The following is a 21,502-nucleotide window of genomic DNA, read 5'->3' as shown; positions in this document are numbered from 1 at the left end:
GGAGAGAAATCTAAGGCTGTTTAATGTTCTAAGTGAGCGCCCTCCCCAGCTCCCCTGGGTCTTGTGGAGTGTAAGTTCCTTGGGACGGGAACGGTCTTCCATTGTACCCTGAGCCAAGTCAGGCTCATTAGCTGCACGTAACAGAGAGATATTGTATGTTCCGAATCCTTCCTGGGCTGGCTGCAGGATGCCGTGGGTATCCAGAGTCTGGGGTGGGACATGCCAGAGCAACAGCCATTCTTCTTCTTCCCTTAGACCATCCAGGGCATCCAGGCCAAATGCTTCCGCACCCTGACTGATCTAATAGGGGCCTACCAGCAGCCCAACAATGGCCTGGTGATCCCACTGCTCTACCCTGTGAACAGAGCAAGAGAGCCAGTGGATGAGGACTCTGGTGAGTCTGGAGGGACTGGGGGGTGCGTGTGTGGTGAGGGGAGCATTTGGGGGGCTGGGTGAAGCCATGGGCTAGGGAAAGAAATGAAATGGGGGGATGTGGAGGGTGCAGATCGGCCATTCAGCTCCCCAAGAGAGTGAATTATAGTCTCCCCAGCACCTAATTGTGCCTGGGGGTCATGGCTTAAATGGGGTGTAACATTCCACTCACCCCACACCCCCTTGACCCAGCAAGGATGCTGGACACAATGGGGAGATCAGGGGTGGGCTTGGGGGAGGAGAAACTGGTTACTTCTCTCTCTTAAGATGCTGTGCCTTTGTGTTTGCAGATGGTGAAGATGGCAGAGCCAGCCACCCTCCAAGCCTGGTGCCTCACAGTGGGAACATCGCGGGCAGCACCAGTGGGTGGGTTACCGCTCAGCCAAACAAGGCCCAGATATCTCAGCAGCTGCAGCTGAGGCTGCAGGAGCAGGTTCACAGCAGGTACTGCCTGGCACCTCCACACCTCACAGAGCAGGTAGCAAGCCCTATATTTTGGGATGTCCAGAGGCTGCTGGAGTGAGTTACCAGTGCACGTGTGAGGAGAGCTTCCCTTCCTGCTCTGGAGAGTGGAAACTGTCCCATTGGGAAGGGCGAGGCCACAGCAGTGAGGGGGGGAATTGGACAGCTCGATTAAAGGACACAGTGGGAGCTGTACCTCTAGCACCTGCTTTTGCCCACAGGTGGCACTAGAACACCCCTTCTCACCCAACCCCACATGGTGAGAGTGAGATTGGAGAGCTCGGGGTGACTGGCAGTCAGCCAGCCCTGTCTTTTCCCTGAGGTCTGCAATATCCGCTGACTTTCCCCATCGTGGTGCCAGCGGCAGTACCTGCATCAGCACAACGGGGGGCAGGCAGCTGGGGCTCTCAATAAGAAATTCACTCACACATCCCCACCTGTTGCAGCCCGGCCAGCGATTTCATGGGATTCATGGCCGAATACCTCAGCCACCACTTACAGCTTGACCTGGAGGCCCTGAGGAATGGAAACTTGCAGCTGAGACACCTGAGCACAGCCTTAGTGACCGCCTGCCGTGGGCTGCACAGGTGAGCAGTGGAGGGAAAGGAAGTGGGCTGAGGATAGACTCATCCTAGTCAGAGGCAGAAAAGCCCCATGAGGTCCCAGGGCTGGGTTGTTCTTTCCTGTCTGTTCTCTAGAGACAGGACGTCAGGTTTCTCTAGAGACAGGACATCTGTCTCATATCCGGCCCTCTCAGTCCTTCCTCTGGGCATCTCATCTGTGCTGGGTACAGATGCTGTCTGCTACTTTAAACGCTGGCAGGCTGTTCTCTGCTGGGTAAAATTGGCATCTGCTGCTTTGAATACCTTCCCCTGGGGGGTCTCGTATGTGCTGGGTACAGATGGCACCTGCTGCTTTGCCCTTTTAGTTTGGCTCTGTGTCCTGCAGCCAGTGAGAAATGGTCCCCCTGCGAGGAGGCAGCTTGCATGAGGCCTTTGCTAGGAAGCCAGGCCAGTTCTTGCATCCAGAGCACCTGGAAGCCGCTGGCCTCCACAAAACCCCTGTGTGAATTTCTTCTTGTGTGGGTGCTGGGGGAGTGTGGTTCACTGAGCTCATCCACAAGCCGAGAAATCCCTAGCCGGAAGGTCTCATGCTGTTCCCTTTGCTTGGTCTCAGCCCTAATTACAGCTCCTTTCCCCCTCCCCCTCAGTGGCTGCATCCTTCAAATTCAAGTGCCTAAACAGCAGCTGTGTTAGCAAGTCACTGCAAAGCACGCCCACTTCGCAGAGCCGAGTCCCCCTGCAACAAGGCTTTAAATCTGGAGGCCCTGGCAAGATGCCGCAGCCAGGCCTCAGACACCTCTGGAGATTGGAAGGCTCAGGGCAGCAGGGGTTCCAGCTCAGACAGTACAGGCCTGAGGCTGCTGAACTAGCCTCCTGCACCACTTCCCTGAGCCCTGCAAACCAGGGAAGGGCACGTCTGTAATCCAGCCCTCAGCAGCCTCCTCATTTTGAGTCAGCTGCAGGGCACTGTGGTGGGGCTTCTTAGGCAGTTACTGTCCCTGTTGGGATTCTGGGAGGGGCCTGATACCAACCCCCCCTGAGCTTTGTGGAGTCTTATGCCCAGCCCTGCTTAGACTCCTCCGGCACTGAAAGTGTCTCTGGTTTGCTGCACTCTCTGGTTGGAAGGACCTGCTCCTGGCACTGTGGTGTCAGGTGGCACCACCTGATGGCAGTCCCCACCAGTAAGACAGAGGGGCCTGATGTGGGATTGCTGCCCCCAGCCCAGCTTCTCTGAATGGATGTGACTGGTGGCTTATCAGGACCTGGGATAGGACCAGCAGGGGTGTCCTGGTGACCGGCTCCTCGGACCACACAGAGCTTCCCCACTCAGTGCTCTTCTCTCTGCAGTGAGATTGACTTCACGCTGGCTGGTTTAGAGACTCTGGCCAAAGTGTTTGACCCTCCAGCTTCCCCTCGGAGCCCCGTAAGAGAGCAGGTGAGCCCACCCCTTCCTCAAAGTGCTGGCCCAGGGCAGGGAGCCTCATGGTAGGCGACAGCACGTCTCTGCATCTGAGGCTGGCCTGGAGGGGGAAGTTGGTCATGGGGGATTTCATTGTTCGGGTTTGGTTTCCTGCATATCTGCACCCATAGAGGGCACCATGCTCCTTTCCTGGAGTGAGGCCCAGCCAGCTGCCTATGTTCATGAACCAAGTGCTAAAGCTCAAATCCAGAGGGAGTTCAGATGCAGCAGGCTAGATGCTACAGTGAAGGTTGGAAATTGCAATGCAGGGACCTGGGAGAGGAAGAATACTTCAGTGATGGGGCAGGTCAGGGATCTGGTCTGGGACACCTCAGCTGGACTGACCCAGAGCATGTTGATGTGGTTTAACAAGGACAAGTGCAGAGTCCTGCACTTAGGAAGGAAGAATCCCATGCACTGCTACAGGCTGGGGACCGACTGGCTAAGCAGCAGTTCTGCAGAAAAGGACCTGGGGATTACAGTGGACGAGAAGCTGGATATGAGTCAGCAGTGTGCCCTTGTTGCCAAGAAGGCCAATGGCATATTGGGCTGTATTAGTAGGAGCATTGCCAGCGGATCAAGGGAAGTGATTATTCCCCTCTATTCGGCACTGGTGAGGCCACACTTGGAGTATTGTATCCAGTTTTGGTCCCCCCAGTACAGAAGGGATGTGGACAAATTGGAGAGAGTCCAGTGGAGGGCAACGAAAATGATTAGGGGGCTGGGGCACATGACTTATGAGGAAAGGCTGAGGGAACTGGGGTTATTTAGTCTGCAGAAGAGAAGAGTGAGGGGGGATTTGATAGCAGCCTTCAACTACCTGAAGGGGGGGTCCAAAGAGGATGGAGCTAGGCTGTTCTCAGTGGTGGTAGATGACAGAACAAGAAGCAATGGTCTCAAGTTGCAGTGGGGGAGGTCTAGGTTGGATATTAGGAAACACTATTTCACCAGAAGGGTGGTGAAGCACTGGAATGGGTTATCTAGGAAGGTGGTAGAATCTCCATCCTTAGAGGTTTTTAAAGCCCAGCTTGACAAAGCCCTGGCTGGGGTGATTTAGTTGGTGTTGGTCCTGCTTTGAGCAGGGGATTGGACTAGATGACCTTCTGAGGTCTCTTCCAGCCCAAATATTCTATGATTCTAAGATCTGCCTGGGAGTGGAGACCTGTGTCCGGAGCCAAAGCCCCCCATGCTGTTCCAGCCCCAGCCTGCCCTCACTGCTCTGCCTGTGCACCTCAATCCTGCTCCGCAGCTCCCTGCACAGACCTACACACAAAGGTGCTAATTGTGCTAAACTGTGTGTGCATGTTTTAGTTCCATAGAGAAGTGTCTCCAGACCTTCCCAACTCCTTGCTAGTGACCCAAAGTGTAGTTAATAACCATTAGAGTAGGGTGACCAGATGTCCCGATTTTATAGGGACAGTCCCAATATTTGGGGCTTTTTCCTATATAGCCTATTACCCCTCATCCCCATCCCAATTTTTCACACTTGCTATCTGGTCACCCTACATTAGAGAGCCTTTTTTTTTTTAGTTTGGCAAATAGTAAATTTTCTGAAAAATGCATTTGTGGGGCACTAAAACTATTCAGAAATTCAGCAAATAGTTTAGGCTGAGAATACCTAAAATTAAAAGTTTCAGAAATGTCAAAATGGTTAAAAAAAAATCTCAATTCACGTCAACCTCCAAAATGCTTTGTTTGACCCAAGCAACATGTTTTTGTGTTTTAATAAGAAAAAAAAATCAGTTTTGACTCAATGATTTTTTCCAGATTTTTCAGTTTAGCTACCAAACTTGGGGGGGAGAAAAAGAGTTATTCATGCAGCTCTAATCTCCATAGGTACTGAAGTGACCCTGGAAACTCACCAAGGTTTCTGGACATGTCCACTACAGTTTAATCTGTCATTGCTGCTTTAAGAGCACCAGGTATCAGAATTTGTCTCTCTTTCTGTTCAGGGTCTCTTGGCCAGCGATCCAGACCTTGAACTGCTCCTCAGCAAGATCTCCACTGTCAACCACCTGCTCTCCTCTCTAGAGAAAAAGGTGCCTAGTGAGTTTGTAATCTCAGCACACATTGCTAGGGCTTGAGACCGTTACTCTGCAAAGAAGCCCAGGGGTACAAGTTTGCCACACTGCAACCATGGCACATGAGCAGTGCATTTGTCATGGATTAAGCTACAAAAAGAAAGCAAAGAAAGCAGAAGTTAGAATTCCATTAAATATAGGGAGGTTTAGAATTTAAGATCCTAGAAGAAGTCAACTTAAATTACAAGAATTATAGCAAAAACCTCTGAAGAAATACCCCTTTATAAATTCCCCCATGAAGGGTAGAAGAGCTACTATTTGCAACCTTTACTAATGTCCCCTAGCTCTCCAGACTAGAATAAGCTCCTTAAACTTGAGCAAACTCCTGGGATAAATTAAAACTCCCAGACAGAGCAAGTTTCTATGAGGTTGAGCTCCCAGACATTAGAGACCACTTCAGGAAGGGCACAGGCCTCTCATTAAATTGGAGGGAAGGGAACTCCTGCCACCTGGAGCATACTTTATAGTTCCTTAGTCCCACCCCTAACAGGTTCTAGCCAATCAGCCTCCTCCACCTTACTCACAACACACATTACCAATTTAACACTTTCACAAACCAACCTCTGCCTCTGGGTCTCCATGCTCTTTGTGCTGGCCCACTGGGGCACCTGGTTCCCAATTCCTGCTCACTGTTGCTGAGATCCCTGAGGTTTCTATCACAAGCAGTGTGACATTGCCACTCCTGCAGGACAGCCATGAGGGACAGATCTGTGTCACTGCCTCCTTCCTAGAGCAGGGCATTGTGATTTGTAGCCAAGCCATTGCTCTGGATGCCTCCATGGCGAAGCTGACAGAGTCTGTGTATGGCTCTCTCAAACATGAGCTGTTCACCTTGTCCCCTCCCTGGGTGATTGGAGCGCTGGGCGGGAGGGAGCACATTCTGCTGACTGTTGCCTGGGTTCTTCACACTGATGGCTCCAGCACTGCCTAGTCAATATGTGCCAGATAGTGCCAATAGCTGATGGGTAAATTCAGGCACCAAAAGAGGAGGTGACTGATTGCAAGCAAGTCAGTGGCAGGGCCAGGAACAGAACCCAGGGCTCCAGTCTCCCCCCTGACTAGTAGGTGGTGTTGCCTTCACTTTAATCTGTGCAGACACAGAGCAAACAGCAAGTGGTACCTCATCAGGACCCAATTCCAAAGTTCTCCCTGTCACTTGTTGTGCTTAGCAGGAAGCCCCATCCATGCCCGGCAGCCAGCAACATGTTAGAATCTCCTGCTCCCACTAGACCCTAGTTCACCTGCTGGAAAGGCAGCTGGATATGAACCCTCTCCCTTGTACAGCTGGTTTCTCTGTTTGTGTCTCTCAACACCTGCCTGTCTCTGACTCCTTCTCTGTAGGTGCTGAAGACACTGCAGGAGACAGTGACCAAGCACAAACTGGCTCTTCCCAGTGTGGCTGTGGCACACCCCCCTGCCGCCAAGCCCATGGCTGTGCAGAACTTTGAGGTAAGAGAGGTGCTTAGGTGTGGCGAGCTTCACTGCACTGCTCCCTTCAGGGGCTTTGATGGGGCCTTTCCCAGCACAGGCAGAGACTAGAGTGGGTATGATTAGCTTGGGCCCTACATAATGTGGGGCCTGCAGCTTGTGGGCCAGCTGGGCAGTGGGATTGTAGGAGAGTCAACATGGGGTGTGATTTCCCCTTCAGGCAGATGAGAAAGCCAATCTGGGGGGAGGGGCAGGAAGTCTGTGGGGCTGCCCTTCTCCTATTCTCCAATGGACAGCGGGAGCTAGCATGAGAAGAGCTGGTTTATACCTGCCACAATACACTGGGGTTCAGACACAGGGTGTGGAGGAAGCTAGCCTCCAAGCAGCTACAGCACCTGCCTAGTGAGCTCAGCGGGGTGCCATGCGAGCAGTGCCCCTCCAGGAGAGGGGTAGCCCCCGGCCCAGTTGTATGCGCCAGGGAGATACAGAGATAAAGGGGCATACATTCCCTGCTCCTGCCCTCAGTTGCACCCAACCTAGTTGCACCTGCCTCAATAACCTAGTTCCTTGTGCTGCAGGTGAAAGTGGGCAAAACACAGAGGGCCTCCCTGACAGTGGACGTGGAGTCTGGGACAATAGCCATCACAAAGAGGGGCTGCAGCTCTCCAGAGGAGACCATCTCTCAGGACAAAAGTAGGGGAAACCCCTTCAGTCCATTGACTTGGAGTAGGCCTTGGAAGGTTGTTGAGTAATTGGCCCATTATGGAAGTAGACCCCTGGGAGAAGCAGCAGTGAGAGGTCAAGAATACTCTGTGGTGCACAAATGGAACATGACCACCACTAGGCTTCCTGGCTGAAGCCAGGGCGATGGGCTCCTTCACCCAGGGTAATCTGCTGAACAGTTATCCCAAGGACGGGAGGGATAAGCCAGATCCTACTGGATGCACACAGGAGCCCCGCTTGGTGAGCTCAGTGCCGGCTGCCTTCCTGCAGCGTGACATCCTGGGGGAGTGAGGGGCAGCCGTATCCACACCCCTCTGTGTCATGCTGAGAGGCAGCAGCAGTGCCCTTCCTTAGGGGTGTATTGGCCGTGCTTTTGGGGGTTGTGCCGTTCTGTGTCTCACTGTCGCTGGTGTGGCTGTCTTCAGTCTTGCAGCTGATTAAATACCAGAGCATGCAGAGCAAAGTGAGGCTGGTGTATGACAGAGACCAGCACAGAAGCCTGACCAGGGACTTCATCTTCCAGAATGCACGGGTAAGGGGTCCTCCCAAGGCCTGGGCTCCCGCCAGCTTCACTGCAGCAAAAGACTAGGGCCAGGCCTCAGACCATGGGGCAGTATTTGCCCCTGGTGCAGACTAGCCCTGCTTGTGGGCTGGCATCCAGGCTCTCTCTGCCTGGCCTCTGAGAATTGACTGGTAGGAAACCCACTTATGCTCTGCTGTGTGTAGGCAATGAGGGGATGTTGGCGTGGAAAGCGAAGGGGCCTGAGAGCAAGCTCTCTGAGTGACACATGGGGGGTATTCTGTTCCCCCCAAAGGGATCATTGAAAAGGTGGGTGAGGGCTTCCCCTCAGCACCCAGGAGGTGGAACATCACCATGAAACCAGAGAGGGGAACAAGGGGCTTCAGCCCATCTTCCGAGCCTGATGCTCATGTGGCTGTGCAACACTGCCCTCTGCTGGTGTGGGAGAGACCTCTCAGGCACCACTGTTTCCATCTCTGGTGTGAGTCGGCAGAGCTGGCCCTTAGCTTACTGGTATCCAGTAGAGAGGGGGCCAGTATCCTGAATCCCTGTTTGTTTGCTTTGCCCTGTGTGTTTACAGGTGGCTGATGAACATGGCACTTATATGCATCACCTAGATACTGTGCTGGGAGGTGCACTGAAGAGAGCTAATCACAGACTAACCCTAGACTCTGAACTGTTCAGCAAGGAGGCTTGGCCTGTGAGGCTGCAGTGTGCTCCATTGCTTTCTGCTGGAGCATGGGGCCTCCTCTCCCTCTATTCCTTAGCTGGCAGGAGCCTAGAGATTTGGGGTCCCTGAGGTTTATTATTATAGTGGGCCCGAACCCCAGTGTACTAGGCACTGTACCACACAACATGAAAAGACAGTCCCTGCGCCAAAGAGTTCACATTAAGTTAAGACAAGAGATGACAGGTGGATGTGGACAGACAGATGGGGGAGAATTAGGACACAATGAGACATTACTGGCCAGCACGACTGACAGTGGTCTTGCCACACCAGCAGCCCAACCATTGTCAAATTTTATTCTCATTGCCTCTTTCCATGATGCCCATGTGAGCTTGACTGTGGTCCTGGAGGCCCTTCCTCCTGTGCTCTTCTCCTAAGAAGTGGGTCGTAGGACAGTTACATCCATTGATCATCACTAGACATGGGGGTTACAGCTAAAAGCAGGATTGTCCACCACTATGAGGCTTTAGGGATGCTCCGGAGTAATACAGATGAGCCCTGCACTGAAGACTGGTAGTTAACATTGGCCACCACCAGTCTGCAGCTCTGTGGGGACAGGCCTGTGGCTCAGCTTGGGTGCCATGTTCTCTTGAACTCTGCCTTCTGTGTCAGGACCCAAGCAGATAGTCCTGTTCTTCTCTTGCAGAAGCGAGAGGCCTTTTGCCAACTGCTGCAGCTCATGAAGATCCAGCATTCCAACCTGGATGAGCCAGACCTCATTTCTGTGTATGTTGGGACGTGGAACATGGGTAAGGAGTAAGGACAGTTCAGAGACCTCCAGCGTGACCACGGGTTCTTGTCGTGAATCCAGGGATAGTTCTGGAATTGAAATCTCTGCAGATTTCCAAAGGGAGCCATGCCCAGGAGTTCTGAGATTCTTGTTGAGTCCTGGTGAGGTGAGAAGGTTGGAGAAGCCCTCACCCTCAGGCCTTACCTGGGCTTGTCTGCATTATGGTGGGTCAATATCATGATGCACCTGCCACACCTTGTATTTTTGCTGAGTAAATAGAGCTGCTGATATATGGTCAGTGGTGGTGGGACATGTCAGCGAACCTCAGAAACAAGCTGTCTTTTGGCTGGACTCAAGAGCTGCCATAGTACTTTCCATCCTTGACAGGTCCTGGCACAGAATGAGAGGTAACCAAATCCCACTTCATCCAGCATGGTTCCAATTTATGGACATGATATTCCACCAATGTGCTTGGGTTGGTGCAGGGGTGGGGAGGCAATGAAATGTAGCAATCTGATCCCATCTCTCCTTTCCCCCCAGGCAGCGCTCCACCCCCCAGGTCCATGGCTTCATGGCTGACATCAAGGGGGTTGGGACGGACTCAGGATGAGACCACAGCTGGCATCCCGCATGACATCTATGTTATTGGCACCCAGGAGAACTCGCTGGGGGACCGCGAATGGGTGGAGTTCCTGCGAGCCTCTCTGAAGACCTTGATGTCCATAGATTTCCGAGTGGTATGGGCCCAGGCCACCCCATTCATGCAATGCTGAGGGAGGGACAGTGCCCACGTCCCTAGTATCCCCTGTCCCTGTTGACTCTCCTTACCTTACCTGCCCTCTCTGGCTTTGTAAGGAGTGGTGCCTGCCAGCACTCACTCAGTTAAGAGCCTATTGGAAAGACTTACCTTCATCCAACTATTATTGGAAGTAGATCGCTCAGCAACAAATTGTCCTTGGGCTGTTACACCCATAACCAACTGCCTAAGATAAAGCCAGAGGGATCCAACACACCACCAGAGCCCTTGACAAGCAGGAAAGACGCCCTCCCCAAGCCTGTTGTTGGGACCTGGTGCTCAGACACTTTGGTGGCTTGTTTGACCCCACCTTTCTGCTTCCTTCACCATCCCCCTTTCCACCTGTTGGCTGAAGGATTGGAGAACAGTTCAGGAACCCACAGATGCTTCCAGTGGGAGATGGGGAAGCCGAGATCATCCTCTCACCTGTGTCCTCTTCTCTCTGTCTCATGGCCCTGAGTTCTCTCTCCCTCTCTCCCCATTGGGAGAGTAATTTCTACAGTTGAATTGAATTCTCTCTTAGCCATCCTCCTTGGTGCCTGCCTAGGCAGGACACGTTCTCTCATCTGTGTGGTGCCATTTTCCAGGCTGTGGCCTCTGCAGCCAGGGCCTTGTGGCACGGATGGCCATGGTCATGCCCAGAGAGCTGGGTAGCAGGCCTGAGAAATCTCCCCACAGCCTGAGCTCAAGCAGGCCTTGCCCACAGCCCAGGAGGGAGCTAATGGAGCCTTGTCCAGGCCAGACCCAGCAAACCCAAACCTGACGTTGGGCCCAGGGAGAGGGTGTTTGTACACAAGACTTCAGGGATACCTGGCCCAGCTACTGGAGGGTTGCCTATTGCAGCGTGATTTCCAGAAGAGGACAGTGTGTTCTCATTCCCCTATTCTTGCTCGGGGTGGTCTCACTCCCTCCCCAATCTCGTTGCAGGTTGCCTTACAGTGCCTCTGGAGCATCAAGATTGTGGTGCTGGTGAAACCAGAGCATGAACGCCGGATCAGCCATGTGAACACGTCAAGTGTGAAAACAGGAATTGCAAACACACTAGGTACAGCAGAAGGGGAAGGGCATCTGGGGGCTGGAGTGGGAGGAGAGGAGGGGAGAACACTGGGGGGCAGGGGAGTGCTTGAAGAGCCATGTTGGGGTGGGAGGAGGGACATGTTCCAGGGTCATATCTGGGGAAGGGGCAGGGGAATGGTCTGGGGTCTGTATATGGATCAGGAGGAGGGGAGCTGGGGAGTACTCTGTGGGTTATATCTGGGACATAGGGGAGTGCTCTGGGCGCCATACTAGGGGGTGAGGAGGTCTCAGGTCCCAGTGGGGATCAGAGCATACGGGGACAGCCAGGACCTGTGAGGAGCCCCCGGCAAGGGGAACACACAGGGCTGAGGGCTGACTGGGCCTGGTGTGTTTCCTCAGGTAACAAAGGGGCTGTGGGCGTCTCCTTCCTTTTCAACGGGACGTCGTTTGGGTTTGTGAACTGCCATCTGGCCTCAGGGAGTGAGAAGACACACAGGTGATTGGCGGGCTGCTTCCTGACCCCTGTGCCTGCATGAGACCCTCACTGGGCTGGGAATGCCAGCACAGCTGCCCCATAGCCAGTGTATCACCTCCTGCATTGACTAGCCACTTCCTGGTCTTTCCTCTGTCTCAGCCACGGTCAGTCTTCATCTCAGCCTCCCTGCCATGGCCAGACAGCCTGGATACTGGGCTGGACATGCTCACCCAACGACGGCACTCTTCCAGCTGGCTGGGGTAGATGTGTGCAGGGCTGGGACTCTGTCCAGCCTAGTGCAGGGCTGGGGAGAGGCCAAGGTGTTGGCTTGAAGGGGCTGGGGTTAGTGTCACTTTGATCACTGTCAAATTGGAAAGTGGGGGCTGGGAATTGGTGAGGACAGGGAGAGGGGGCCTCGTGGGGGCAGGTAGGTGTCAGGGTGAGATGGGTTCCAGGTTGATTTGTGGGGCAATGGGATGCTGGGGGGATTTGTGGAGGCAGGTAGGGGTCAGGGTGGGATCTGTGGAGGCAGGTGGGGTCCTGCGGATTTGCAGGGCAATGGAGTCCTGGGGGATCTCCCTGATTTTCTCTGCCTTGTGCCACCCTCATCCGGTGCAGGCGGAACCAGAACTACAGTGACATTCTGCGCTCTCTGGTCCTGGGTGACAAAAGACTCAGCAGCTTCGACCTCACCCTGCGCTTCACCCACCTCTTCTGGTTTGGAGACCTCAATTACCGCCTTGATATGGAGGTCCAGGTAGGACACTGGTCCCATCTGTGCTCAGGGTTGCTGCTGAGCTCCACACAGCTGCTCTCGAGAACAGGCCACCTGTGGGAACACTCTTGGGGCAGGCAGCTCAGTCCCTCCTCCCAGCCCAGCCCCAAAGGCATGCAGGGGATGGGTGTGGACTGTGAACACGGAGCTCCTTGTCTTCTCTGAGGACTCCTGTGGTGGGATCCCGTGCTGGGGGAAGAGTACAGAAAAGCCCTGCAAATCCTAGTGCTTATGGACCTTTCTCTCTTCCCTCTCAGGATATCTTAGCTCATGTGAACAAAAAGGAGTTTGAGGCCCTGCTGGCGGTGGACCAGCTCACTCTGGAGCGGGAGAAGAACAAGGTGTTCCTGCGATTTAGTGAGTGGGATGGGGACAGATGAGGAGCCCACACTGCCCTCCCACTGCCTGCCTGTCTGCTGCCTCGCCCCCAGCAAGGCTCCCGTATACCATGCCCCCATCGCCACCTCCTGCACTCACAGTTCAACAATGCTTTAAGGCAGGACAAGCTCTACAACTGCTGCCAAAATGTGCAGGAAAGACAGGAGCCCCCAGGTCTCCAACAGCAGCAGATACAGCACAGCCAGGATGGGGCTTTGCTCTGTGTTTGGTGTTTTACCCCTGCCATGATGCAGATAACAGCTATGGGCCAATGAGCTTCGCTACACCCCCCACACCCAGACGCCACAGATTCACCCATCCAAACCATCACTCTGTCCTCTAGCCCAGCCATGAACAGTCTAGTGTCACCTCCCAGCCAGGGCTGTGCTACATAGTGTCTAAATATGCTAGAAACCTTGATGTGCACAAAAGAAACCCAGCCTCAGGTGGTAAGCTCAGTGAGGTAGTTGGCTCGGCTTAGTCCCCAGGGGATGTTTGTACACAGTTCACTGTGCTGAGGAGAGGCCCTGGGCTGGTTAGCAGAGGGGCTACAGGCCAGGGTGGAAGTGCTTTGGCAGAGCAAGAGCAGGGATGAAGTTCAGGGCTGAGAGGAAATGGTAGATCTATGTGTGTCAGTGGAGGAGAAGGAGGTCTTTCTAGTTTGACAGAATAATCTGGCTGGGTTTCTCTGGCCCTGCCATCGGCTCTGCGGGCAGTGTCTGCCTGGCGCGGTCTCGCCTCCATGTCTTCCTGTTTGCTCCATTTCCAGGTGAGGAAGACATCTCCTTCCCCCCCACATACCGATACGAACGGGGCTCCCGGGACAGCTATGTCTGGCAGAAGTTCAAAACCACAGGGGTGAGTGTCTGGCCCCGAGGGGAAGGGGCTGGGATCTGGCCAGGGCTCCCATGCGGGACTGTCCCAGGTGAGGTGCTCCATGGCACTACCTGGCTGGGAGAGGGAATAGGACTGGGCCAGCAGGCTCAATTCTGTCTTCCAGCTGAGTTGCACTCAGGGTAGGGATGAAGACACAGTGGCTTTGAGCCACTGCTATTCTCAGGCTGGGTCTCTGAAGCTCCTCTGGCTTGAGCTGGCTGCCTGTGGCCATGAGGGAATAGCTGGACCAAGGAAGTCTAGAGCGAGGCAATGGCAGGGCTGGGGTTAGGGCTCGAGAGCTCCTGGCTCCCAGCCATGTATTCAGCCCACACTGCCTCACCCTACACTCCCCGCCTCTCTCGCACTGTGATCTGTGCTGTCACTGAACAGTGAGCAGCGGGGGACCCCACGCCTTCAGTGACACTGGGATGATCAGTACCCTGCCCTTGGGAACAAACAGGATGGTAACCTCCCTAGTTCAGCTGGGAGGGGAGATGTGCTGGGAGTGTGGGAGGCTGCAGGAAAATCCAGGCAGCTCAAACCAGGCTCAGCCATGCACCTAAAGCTTCTTTGCTCTTGGTTGCAGGTGAGAATCAACGTTCCCTCGTGGTGTGATCGCATCCTATGGAAGTCACGCCCTGAGACTCACGTGCTCTGTAACTCGTATGGTGAGTGTGGAGCCCCGGGGGCTGCTTGGGAGCACAAAGGCCATTAGTCTGGCACCTCCAAGGCCCAGCCTGGAACAGGTGCATGGAACAGTGGGTTTCTGTGGCAGACGGGGCTCCCTCTTTGGTGTTTCAGGCTGCACTGATGACATTGTGACCAGTGACCACTCGCCCGTCTTTGCCACGTTTGAGGTGGGAGTGACGTCTCAGTTCGTGCCTAGGAAGGGTAAGGAGGCTGCCCCCGTTGGCCACTGGACAGGGTGGGGAGGGCCTGCTCCCCTGGTGGATCTAGGGCAGAAGTGCTGCAGTCCTAGCCCCGTATGTGCTGAGTAGGTTCTGCCATCACTTCCAAACAGCAGTGTTCTCAGGGCCAACACATGTCGCCACAGGGCTACCAGCCAGCAGTGCTAGTTAGCATTGTTAGTGGGGAGATGAACAGATCAGTCTTTGCCTGGGGAATAAGATCCAGGGAACTCATTTTGCTGACCCCACAGACGGACCTGAGCTATGACTGACCCCTCCCTGCTACCTTTGGGGTAGTAGCAATCTGACACCCTGCCCAGGTCTTCAAGGGGTCGTATCAGCCAGCACGAGAACAGCCCATCTGAGGGGTCAGATCTGGCGACAGGGTGGGGCCCCTTCAGCATACACTGATTGGCCATTCTGTGCTGGCAGCTCCTGGCTCCAGCCCCGAGTCCCTGGCCTGCATCGAGTGGGACAGCATCGAGGTGATTGTGAAAACAGCCAGCCGCAGCAAGTGCTACATTGAGTTCCATTCCTACTGCCTGGAAGGTGAGAGCTGCCTGGGCGTCTCTACTGGCCACATGCCAAGCCTGTCCAGCACCTGGAAGGGAGACCAGCAAGGAAAACCTAGTGCTGCAGGGAGCAGCACAGGTGACTTTCCTCACCGAGTCAGTGCTGACCCCAATGCCCCAGTGCAGTGCTAAGGGGCGCGGTGCTGCAGAGGGCTCCTCGGAAGGGGGTGCTGTCCCCAGAATCAGTACTGAGCTCAGGGCCCAGGCTGCTGTGCTGCAGGAGGTGCTGTTTTTCAAGTGAGATGGAAAGCCAAGCTTCTGGCCTTTTGTGCTCATTACATATCCCAGGACATTTTGTGTAAGGATTGAGGTGTACCGCTGGTGTCACACTTGGGTTAGATTGTGACAACCTCTAGTTTCACTAGGATTAGGCCTCTTCTAAACTTCCTGTCCTAAATGGTTGTGCACTGTTGCTGTGCATGGTATAAGCAGCTGCTATATCTCACCTCAGAGGTGGCTGCATTTCAGCAGTGGGTGATGTGATCTCCGTGCAGTCTGTTCATGTGTTGGGATTCTTTTTCTGGGGGCAATGGGGCTGGCAGCTCTATCTCGATGACAAACAACTGGGATTTGTCCTGGGTTGAGTCCACCCGCCTTCCCCATCGCAATGTGGTTGGTGCGTAGGAGAGGTTGGAGCTGGCAGAGAAGAGGAGGGAGGCTCATACCCAGGTGGAGAGAGAGGTGGGTAGGTTGGCAGCAGGCAGGGCTGGCTTTAGGAAGTGCGGGGCCCGACTTGAACAGTTTCGACAGGGCCCCGGCAGGGATGACTAAAAAAAACCAAAACATGTAAAAAAACACGTGGGGCTTGTACTCACCGGGCGGCGCTCCTAGTCTTTGGCGGTGGGTCCTTCACTCGCTCCGGGTCTTCGGTGGCAGTGAAGGACCTGCCGCCGAAGTGCTGCCGAAGACCCGGAGCGAGTGAAGGACCCGCCGCCGAAGTGCCACCGAAGACCCGGAGTGCCGCTGGGTGAGTAAAAATTAAAAAGGAGCCTCTAGCCAGGGAAGGGATTCTCGGCCACTTGCCCCCACCCCGGCGGCCCTGCCACTGGGCGCGGGGCCCTCTTAGGCATGGGGCCCGATTCGGGGGAATTGGTGGAATTGGCCTAAAGCCGGCCCTGGCAGCAGGACACAGCTTTGCTCTTGTAATTCTCTCTCTTGATTTCTTGCCAGAGTCTCAGCGGAGTGGGGAGAACAGCTCCCAAAGCAGCGACATCCCAGGCTTCCTCAAACTCAGCTGGTCAGCTAAACAGCTGCCAGTGGTAAGCACGGTGGGGTGGGGTGGGGCGGTGCAGGCTGGTGGGTATGTGCATGGGCAGGGGCTGGCACAACAAAGGGGAGGCAAGTGAGAAGGACATAGGCAGACTATAAGGAGTGACAGCCTGTAGACTTTGTTAGACTCCCTGGCTCCTCCACCCCTTCTCTGGCCCTGACTTCCCACCCCACTGGCTCTGAAACACACCCCCATCCCCTGTTCCCCTGGCATACCCATCCCTCTCCCTCTGCCCTGACTCCCTGGTGCTCCCTTTCCCTGGCTGATCTCCTGAGCAAGTTCTTTTGCACACAGAGTGAACCCAGTGGTGAGCACTGGGGCTTTAGCCCTTGTACTATAGGACAGTGGGGTCACTGTGATGTCTCTGTACCTAAGCCCAGCGCTCAGGTTCCATGGCTGTGTGGCTGGATTGGTGGTTTGCCAACCTTCTGAGAGTTGTTGTCTCTCCCTGTGCAGCTGAGCCCAATCCTGTCGGACCTGGAGTACCTGCTGGACCAGCACCTGCTCCTCAGCATCAAGGGCATGGACAGTTGCGAGTCATATGGTGTGTGTCCAACACCTCCTCTTGAAAGGGGGAGTGTTAGGGAGTGGCCAGGATGGCACATGAACCCCACAGAGGGCTAAGGTGATTTCTACAGGGCTCCTGTATCCTGGAGCAGCCCAGAGCAGGAGACCAGGGGGATCAGGGTGAGCACCTACATTAGTGAAGTGTCCAGGTCCCCCTGTGGCTTCACCTGCTCCCTCCTGAACCAGGGAGCAAGAGACTAGACCCAGGGGCAGCAGCAAAGTCTCCTCCCAGCAGTGCAGGGCACTGTCCTTCAGCCCCTGCTGCCCTTGGGACTCAGGGGGAGGACCTGGGGGCCTGTAGATAGTGCAGGGCCCTGACCACCAGAGCAGGCCCAGAAAGGAGAGGCTGGTGCCTCACTGAAGACATGTGCTGTAGCCTGAATGTGGTGACCATGGAGACTGAGTCTTGACTCCCTCAGGAGAAAATGGTTTCTCCAAGCTACTGGGAAACTAGAGCCACATCTGGAGTTTTGGCAGGACAGGCTACCCCCACCCCGCATGGACACTAGCTCTATGTATATGAACAACTCCATGTTCCTGGTGGGTGTCACATTGTGGTGTGGCATCCGCCAGTCCCTGGTCCTAGTACTTTTCCATGGGAACGTGTGAGTGTGGGAGGAGGAGGATGCTAGCTGCTGTCGGTGGGTGCCTGAGTGACCATGGGGTGCCCCGCCCTCTGAGGTGATGCTGTGCTCATTGGGCAGGTGAGTGCTGCATTGCCATGAGATCTATGATTGGCAGCCTGGCCCAGCAGTTTGAGACTTTCCTCTTCCACCGGGGTGAAGAAACGGGCTCCATGCGTGGCTGGATGAAGGTCCGAGTCCCCAAGGACAGGCGGAGCACACGCGAGAGGCTCTACGGTAATACAGCCATGCCACTGAACTGCTGTTGCTTCAGAGATATGGGCTCCAGTTCCCTGCTTGGGGACCAGGGAAAACCCAGAGTAGCTGGGGGGAGCTCCCCTGCAGCCATCTCTCCTGCCCCAGGAGGCACCAGGACAGGACAGGCCTTGAATAAGTGGGAGTTCCCCTGCTGCCATTCCTTGTGCCCCCTTCCCTCTAGAGTTCCCAGCTGGGAGAGGCTGGGACTGGAGCAGCTGGGAGTTCCCGCCATCTGGGCTAACAGTTCAGTAGAAACACTTTGCTGCATTCCCATTAACCTTTACAGTCTTTGTTCTGTGCAGAGTGGATCAGCTTTGAGACCGACGAGACGGAGTCCGACTTCCCGACCCTCTCCAAGCCAGCTCTGCGCGCCGTCAGGTAACTGCCAGCATGCCGCACCTTGGCCATTAATCTGCTAGGACACTTAGTGCTGCCAGTCCAGGGCTCGTGATGGGAGTTGTTTGGTTTGGTTTCCGAATGAGGGCACACTCTGAGTGGGTGAAGTAGCTGCTTGTCTGTTTGTCTTCTAGGATTGTCAGTCCATCTGCCCCACAGTGCCATGGTTGTCTCTCTGTCGCGGTGTTGGGATGTCGGTCAGTTTGTCTCTGCCAGGAACTGGGGTTGGGTTTGTCCCAGAGTGCTGGGATTATCTATCTGTTGGAGTTGTCTTTCTGGGCAAAAACACCCACTCGACTGTTGTGTGTTTCAGGAGCCGGCCCCTCAGCCTCCCGGATGCAGCCAGCAGTTACACCAATCCAGCCTATTTCATATTTGAGGGGGTCCCCAACACCTGGGCACAGTGTCCCAGCCTGTCTGAGCCTCCTTACAGTCCGGCCAGTGACACGCAGGCTGACAGGCACCCGGGCCATTCTCCATGCCGCAGGCTGCAGAGCCTGACAGGAGCACAAGCCTACTCCTCCTCCAAGGAACAGCTACAGAGAAGCCCCCACTACCCTGTGTCCGAGACCACGTCCTGTGGGCACCAGCTCAGCCTCTCTCAGATTGGGAGGCACAAGAGGCCCAAGTCAGCCATTCTGACGAGAGATCCGCAGACATCAGGTGATTGTTCCCTCACTGCCCTGCACATGGCCTGGTGCCTCAGTGATGTGGACACAGAGCCCCCCAAGAGAGGAAGCTGCCTGGGCCCCAGCCAGCCAGAGGGCCGGAAGAACCTGCTGCGCCACACCCGCAGCGCACTGGAGCCACCACAGCAGAGCTGCTGGGAGGGGGCAAGGTCCCAGCGGGACACTCGCCGACTCAACCGTGCCGGAGAGGTATGTCCTGGGCAACCCACACTGGAAAGCACCAGCTGGCTTCTGTGCCAGGGAGACATGATGCACCAAGACAAGACACCCCCAAGCCTGGCGAGGGCTTCGTGTTGGCCTTGAAGGAGCTCCAGGCGTAGGGAGTGTGTTAATGCACAAGTCTCTGGAGACCTATGTGTAAATGTGTTGATTGGGCATCAGCGAGCTTGGGGGTCTCCCATCCTAGTTCTCTTGTCCACACTGGGCACCACAGTCAGTCTGGCTCAGGGAAGGCCTGGGGCTGGAACAGCAGGACGCTGCAGGTCACAAGGGAGGCACCTTAGCAGAGCTGAGATGGGGGATGAGCAGGGATAGCAGAGGACTGGATTCAGGAGACTCAGCAGAGCTGGGGCTAAAGTCGTTGCTTTGTAGTCCCCTGGCGTGACGCTGTTGGGCCATATCCTGGTTCTTCTTTCCTAGTGGCCCTGTGGCAGTGGTGATCACCCCCGGAGCGTTGGCAGGTGGCTGAGTCACTTGGGCCTGGAACAGTATGCAGCGGGGCTGTATGAAAATGGCTGGGATGATCTGGAGTTCTTCAGGTATCGTAAGGATAGTGGTGTGTGAGGGCTCATTGGCTCATGTGTACCACTGTGCCTTACTGGAGTATGACAGTCCAGCTCGTGTGCCCCACGGACATCCTGGCAAGAGCTCTGAGTTCAGTGTGGGGCAGGAGGAGAGTTGGGGCCTCCTAGCTGAGCCCTGGATGCAGAGCGCAGGGCAGAGACTAGGGGGAGATGACCTCTGGAGTCCCATATTCCTTCCGTGTCCAATAGTCATAGGTGGTTGAGTCCCCTTCCTCCCTGCCTTGTACTGCATTGCTGGCTTCTCCCTCAGTTGCTCTCCTTCTCTCCCTTGTCTAGAAATATCACTGACCAGGACCTGCTGGACGCTGGCGTGCTGAGCCCCACTCATCGGAAGCTCATCCAAGCCAAGCTCCACGAGAGCAGCCCCAGGAGCCTGCAGCAGGGACCCAGTCTGAAACCAAACCCATAGTGAATCTGGCATTCAGACTCCTCTGTGCCTTTTTAATCTCCTCTGGACAGCTGCCTGGTGCAGGAGGTGGAGCGCTGCTGAAGATGTTCTGTCCCTGGGACAGGGCCAAGATCTGGGGTCACTGAGCTAAGCCTCTGGATTGGAAATATCCCCCTTGCTGCCTTCCTTTGCAACCTTCACTGTCACTCTGATGTCATCGTGCATAATCTCCCCTGGCGGTAGCTGCAGAAATGCCCTGTGCATCTGGCTGAGGCTCTGCCAAAGGCCTGGACCCAAAAGGACGTTTAGCCTTGTGGTGAAACTGGCCACAACCCCAAACTGTCTAGCCGAGTTCCATGGAGGGGTGACTGGGAATTCAGAGTAGCCAGAACGTAACAGGGGAGCCCCAGCAGCTACTGAGACTCCAGCACTAACTTTTCTTCCTTCCCTTTTTGAGCCACAGAAAGGGCCTGACTTCTCTGGTGGGCATGGATCCTAATGCTGAGCCCTGTTCCACTTACACCCAGCATAGAGGCATGATACACTATGAGCCAGGGGAGGTGGGAGCAACAGTCCATGTGGCCACATCACACTGGAGCTGAGACTTTCCTTGTTGAGTCTGATACAGCTGATGTGGGTGGTGACTCTACAACCTGGGCTGGCTGGTCACCTCTCCCAGTCTCTGCCCACACAGGTGCTGGAGCACCAGATGTGTGTTGTAGCTTGGTCACAAGGGCTTGATTTCTCTAGGGTCTGAACTGAACCTTAAAACATCACATGGAGGACAGAGCCCCAGCGCTGCAGCATCATGGGGCCTCCAAGTGCGTCACAGGGGAGAACACTCTAGTCTAATGCACTTACTATGTATGCACAACAGCTTCTCCGAGTCCAGCCACCCTTGGGGGCAGAGACCTGGTCCCTCTGTGGGAGAACAAGGCTGCTTGCTCTGCCCCTTAGATGGCAGCTAGGTGTTGGCAGTGCACCCCACATCCTCCTGCCATGTGCCTTCAATCACACTGTGTTTAGCTGCAGTTGCCACATGGAGTTTTTATAGGCTCTATATTGCTGGTTTCTCGTGAGATGCACTTTCTGTTTCAATTAACAATAAAACCCCAAAGCTGCGAGGAAGCTCCACATCTAGTCCACTTTCTGGTTTCTCTGACCCTGTGGTGACAGGATGAAGTTGGTGCTTGAGGCAGGAAGAGGGTGATAGTGCTGGCTAGAACCAGGCAAATTATGAACAAGGCTGGTCGAAGCTTTTCCCTCCAGCGAGCTCTAGCAACACATCCATCCCAGACCTGACCTGCAGCCCTCCTGCTAGTCCTGGTCTTCCCACAGAGCTCTGCCTATGCCCCTCCAGCCCGAGCAACAACACCCAAACCTTTCCTAATCAGAGCCAAGTGTTGGCTGGTGACAGACATGGCGGGGAGAGGTGCTTGTGAGTCTGTGTCACACACACTGTAGAAGGCTGTCCTGGAGGAGCTTGTGTGCGTAGGTGATGTATGTGCCCCCACACACACCCACACCCTCTGCTGTGGTGACTTTGCTGTCTGGGGGGAAACACTGGTTCCATTTGCAATGTTGCT

The 21,502-nt window shown here is 55.0% G+C and overlaps 1 protein-coding gene across 1 annotated transcript in view; it reads left to right on the top strand.

Moving 5' to 3' along the window:
• Nucleotides 1-21,033, top strand: part of LOC112107561 (phosphatidylinositol 3,4,5-trisphosphate 5-phosphatase 2-like) — a 29,579-nt gene extending 8,546 nt beyond the window's left edge. Inside the window, exons 4-28 of the mRNA XM_026653059.1 lie at nucleotides 256-394; nucleotides 723-876; nucleotides 1,341-1,481; nucleotides 2,805-2,892; nucleotides 4,869-4,955; nucleotides 6,339-6,446; nucleotides 7,004-7,118; nucleotides 7,574-7,680; nucleotides 9,042-9,144; nucleotides 9,666-9,862; nucleotides 10,849-10,966; nucleotides 11,338-11,434; nucleotides 12,032-12,170; nucleotides 12,446-12,545; nucleotides 13,336-13,424; nucleotides 14,029-14,110; nucleotides 14,244-14,333; nucleotides 14,783-14,899; nucleotides 16,093-16,181; nucleotides 16,649-16,736; nucleotides 17,464-17,619; nucleotides 17,943-18,018; nucleotides 18,350-18,914; nucleotides 19,365-19,483; nucleotides 19,805-21,033. Of these exons, the coding sequence (XP_026508844.1) occupies nucleotides 256-394; nucleotides 723-876; nucleotides 1,341-1,481; nucleotides 2,805-2,892; nucleotides 4,869-4,955; nucleotides 6,339-6,446; nucleotides 7,004-7,118; nucleotides 7,574-7,680; nucleotides 9,042-9,144; nucleotides 9,666-9,862; nucleotides 10,849-10,966; nucleotides 11,338-11,434; nucleotides 12,032-12,170; nucleotides 12,446-12,545; nucleotides 13,336-13,424; nucleotides 14,029-14,110; nucleotides 14,244-14,333; nucleotides 14,783-14,899; nucleotides 16,093-16,181; nucleotides 16,649-16,736; nucleotides 17,464-17,619; nucleotides 17,943-18,018; nucleotides 18,350-18,914; nucleotides 19,365-19,483; nucleotides 19,805-19,937 (3,297 nt within the window). The 3' untranslated portion in view covers nucleotides 19,938-21,033. The remainder of the gene's footprint in view (nucleotides 1-255; nucleotides 395-722; nucleotides 877-1,340; nucleotides 1,482-2,804; nucleotides 2,893-4,868; nucleotides 4,956-6,338; nucleotides 6,447-7,003; nucleotides 7,119-7,573; nucleotides 7,681-9,041; nucleotides 9,145-9,665; nucleotides 9,863-10,848; nucleotides 10,967-11,337; nucleotides 11,435-12,031; nucleotides 12,171-12,445; nucleotides 12,546-13,335; nucleotides 13,425-14,028; nucleotides 14,111-14,243; nucleotides 14,334-14,782; nucleotides 14,900-16,092; nucleotides 16,182-16,648; nucleotides 16,737-17,463; nucleotides 17,620-17,942; nucleotides 18,019-18,349; nucleotides 18,915-19,364; nucleotides 19,484-19,804) is intronic.
• Nucleotides 21,034-21,502: the final 469 nt, after the last annotated feature.

The sequence above is a fragment of the Terrapene carolina genome, unplaced genomic scaffold (genome assembly GCF_002925995.2).
Source record: "Terrapene carolina triunguis isolate 2854851 unplaced genomic scaffold, T_m_triunguis-2.0 Scaffold131, whole genome shotgun sequence".
Classification (NCBI taxonomy): Eukaryota; Metazoa; Chordata; order Testudines; family Emydidae; genus Terrapene; species Terrapene triunguis.
This window is presented reverse-complemented; position numbering and strand designations above follow the sequence as displayed.